We start from the raw sequence: 3618 nt of genomic DNA on the forward strand, positions 1-3618 counted from the left end.
TGTTCTCTCTCTCTCTCTCTCTCTCTCTCTCTCTCTCTCTCTCTCTCTCTCTCTCTCTCTCTCTCTCTCTCTCTCTATCTATATATATATATATATATATATATATATATATATATATATATATATATATATATATATATATATTCCCCCATCTAAATGACTGATAAAAGGTGATATAGAAATTGGTTTGTAGTTGAAATTTGCATACCATAAAACTTCTCGTCCACTCTGTGTGTGTGTGTGTATTTATACCACTTGGAAGAAAAATCAAAGCAATTTTCAAATGTCTCTACACAGAGACATTTGAGATTGGCTTTCCTAATTCCTTTTTACTTGGTTTTCCCCTACATAGGAAAGCCATTCTCTCTACACAGAGAGAATGGCTTTCCTAATTCCTTTTCACTTAGCTTTCCTAATCACATTGTAGATTTAATTCAAGATTGAGTTTAGACACCTACCTTCAAAGGTCAAGGTGCCTCATGCTGAAAGGAGATATTTGCTCATTTCTGATAAATAGTCTCGTCATCTAGCTTATATTAGCCAACTGCATGCCACTCCTCTTGGTGGGTAGGATGTCTAATAATTTTTAAGAAATTCACAAAATGCACTTTTTAGACTTATGAATAACAAGGACAAAGAGAGAGAGAGAGAGAGAGAGAGAGAGAGAGAGAGAGAGAGAGAGAGAGAGAGAGAGAGAGAGAGGCTATTGTAAGTCTCAAACAATTACTTTAGTTTTCTTTACAAGGTACCCTTTCTATGCTTTGATACTCTTTTGAACTAGTTAAATCTCAGACATGGTTTCCACTTTGCCATCATGCATCCTCAATGGTACACTACCAACATGAGTAATAGGATGTTGCGTATCATCACCAATAGCAATGTATCCCTGGTTTTGTGTAGGCACTATGTTATCAAACCACTCTCCATAACATGTCATGTGGTTTGATGTACCTAAATCCATATACCCTGGTTTCATCACTCTGTTTGTGTGACATCATAGTTCCCATCACATGCTTCATAGCAAACAAATGATCTGTGTATCCCTCGCTATTGGATGATGCATAGTTACCATGTTACACTCTACCATCATGAATATCATTTGCTTGTCGTAACAATCTCTAGACATTTGTCCAAATTTACCACAATAGTGACACTCAATGCCATGCATATTCTACTATTGTGATTGCCAACAATGACCTTGAGATCTAGATCTCCCTCTAGCATAATGGTAAAAACCTCTACCACCATATGCACCAAATGATGGTTGTAAATCTTATTGTTGTTACAGTGGCCTATCATGCCAACCATGTCCACCTATACGCCCCCTCAAACTAGATCTCCCCCTGCCTCTAGTACCTCTTTGAGTGTAAAATACTTGGTCCCTTACACGTCCACTAGTACTAGATGATGTACCTAGTTCAAGCTTTATTTCCTCCACAATGAGCAAAGAATCGTGATTCTAAGTTTTGGAGCCATTTTTGGACGAGTGCACTCTTTGACAACTTAAGTACTAAGTTGGATTTCATGGCCGTATTTTATCTAGACTCTAATAGATAAATTGAAGTTACTAATAGTACAATTTTGGACTTACTTAGAGCCTATGTTTCATCCCAACCTAGACTTTGGGATAAGTACATTCACCTTCTTCAGTTTGTTGCTTATAATAATATAACTCACTTACTTAGAGCATATGTTTCGTCCCAACCTAGACTTTGGGATAAGTGCATTCACATTCTTTAGTTTGTTACTTATAATAATATACCTCATTTAGCTACGGGGGCTATACAAGAATATATGTAGCTAGGTTAGCATAGGCAAGAGAGAGTGGCCCAGGTGCTCACGAAGGTAGATGATATATCATTGAGAAGTCCCCATCATGCATGGAGAACGAAGACATACGAAACACCCCATACAAGGAAATAGAGGGATGGATTATTGAAAACTCATATATAGGTTAGCAAAAGATTCTTTGAGCTTGCATTTGGGGACAAAAACACCATACAAGGAAATGTAGGGATGCATTATTGAAAACACCTATATAGCCCAATGGGGTGAGCTTCCATTTGAGGTGGCTTATAGGATCTCTATAAGCTGGCGCATTGGGCAACCTTCTCAACCAAGAACCCCTCCCCTTTTGAGTGATCAGCAGCCCATAGAAACATGCCAGGCAAGGACTCAGGCTCCTTCTGCAGCTTTGAAAAGGCCTTAAAATAGACCTCAGCAATAGGGCCATTCGCCCCTTTGCCTACTTGAATGCTTGCCAGGAGCTTGCTCCTTGGGAAGATCTTAGCCACTTTCTTGTAATTATGCACATACTCTGCTGCAGTGGAGAAATTATTGGCATAGAACTGGTAGTTGACATAGTCGATGAGACTGTGATAGCCCTTGTAGAGGCGGCTGTAGTAGGGCAAGACGTTCTGGTAGGGGGCGATGGTGGCAATGCTGATCTTGTGCTGCTGCTTCAGCTTCTTGATGAGGGTTCCTGTGAGCTTGGCGAAGGTTTTATTGGACTGAGGGAAGTTCTCATAATCGATGTCAATACCATCTGCATGGTAGGTTTCCACCAACGAGCCGATGCTTTCTAGGGCGTTTCTGAGCCACGCTTTACGATCCTCCGGATCTGTCCAGTTCACCAGCAATGACTCCTGCGTCGCGCTTCCATATACGCTATTCCCTGCAAGGCTTATCAGCACTTTGAGATTCGGATGCGCAGCTTTCATGGCCTCCACAGACTCTGGTGTTATCTCAGAGACCCAAAACGGGTTGAACTTGCCGTTCTGTGCCATCCCCGTCTCTGCGTCTGCATCTATCGCAAACGCTAAAATGAGGAATTGCTGCATATTGTCATTAACAGGAACCTCTGATAGCTCAATCTCTAGCCCAATTGCCCCTATGTAATCTACTAGGAGTCCCTTCTTCTTCATCTGCGTGGCCGTTGCGCGGCAGGGTGCTAGGCAGATCACATCGCCCACTTGCAGTGAGCTGCAGTTTAGCGCAGGGTCTATCACGGGATTGATGGCGAGGAAGCCGTCCATGGAGAGGTTTGCGGCTGCAGACAGGGATGAGCAGGTATCGCCGTCATTCAATACAGTGTGCAATTTACTGCAGGTGCTCTGGTTCTGAGGTTCTGCAAACACCCAAAAGGTTAGAAAATAATGAAGATATCTCTGTGTGGGGAACCAAACGAGAGAGAGAGGGAGAGAGAGAGAGAGACACACACACACACGAAGAGAGAGAGAGAGAGAGAGAGAGAGAGAGAGAGAGAACCTGCAGTAGCATTGCACTTAATCGCCATTAGAATATGAAGAAGCAGCATCAACAAGCCCACCGAATCTGCCATTCTGTGCACAAGCCCCCCTGCTGGCATTCCCTGCATTGCTATTGAGCTAAGGTAGGCTTGCAAAGCTTTGAAGCAGGTAATATATTGGGAGGTCGTGTATGTGTGTGTGTGTATATATATATATATATATATGTGTGTGTGTAGGCCATCTTTACATTTAAAATATTGCTTGATTTGTTGCCTTTTTTTAAAATGATTTGTTGAAAAATTCTCATCAACTTAAACCTCCCACCACTAACGGATCTAGATACCCCTAAGCCATTGTTTAGCATCTCACC

At 41.8% G+C, this 3618-nt stretch overlaps 1 protein-coding gene across 1 annotated transcript; it reads right to left on the reverse strand.

The window, feature by feature from the left end:
- Positions 1-1952: 1952 nt before the first annotated feature.
- LOC147612445 (chitinase 2-like) lies at positions 1953-3391 on the reverse strand. Its single transcript, XM_086782793.1, has 2 exons — positions 3268-3391; positions 1953-3127 (listed from the first exon to the last, which is right to left on the reverse strand). The coding sequence occupies exons 1-2, from the start codon at positions 3374-3376 to the stop codon at positions 2085-2087; spliced, it is 1152 nt and encodes a 383-aa protein (XP_086638919.1). The 5' UTR covers positions 3377-3391; the 3' UTR covers positions 1953-2084.
- Between the last annotated feature and the right edge of the window lie 227 nt (positions 3392-3618).

Source organism: Cibotium barometz, chromosome 45, assembly GCF_041138505.1.
Source record: "Cibotium barometz isolate CiBa-2024 chromosome 45, ASM4113850v1, whole genome shotgun sequence".
NCBI classification, from domain to species: Eukaryota; Viridiplantae; Streptophyta; class Polypodiopsida; order Cyatheales; family Cibotiaceae; genus Cibotium; species Cibotium barometz.

What these genes read in the sequence shown, in the direction of transcription:
- LOC147612445 (XM_086782793.1), bottom strand. Translation starts at nt 3,376, where the DNA reads ATGCAGGGAATGCCAGCAGGGGGGCTTGTGCACAGAATGGCAGATTCG. An exon ending in TAAGTGCAATGCTACTGCAG is followed by an intron (nt 3,128 to 3,267) that starts GTTCTCTCTCTC and finishes GGGTGTTTGCAG; the next exon opens with AACCTCAGAACCAGAGCACC.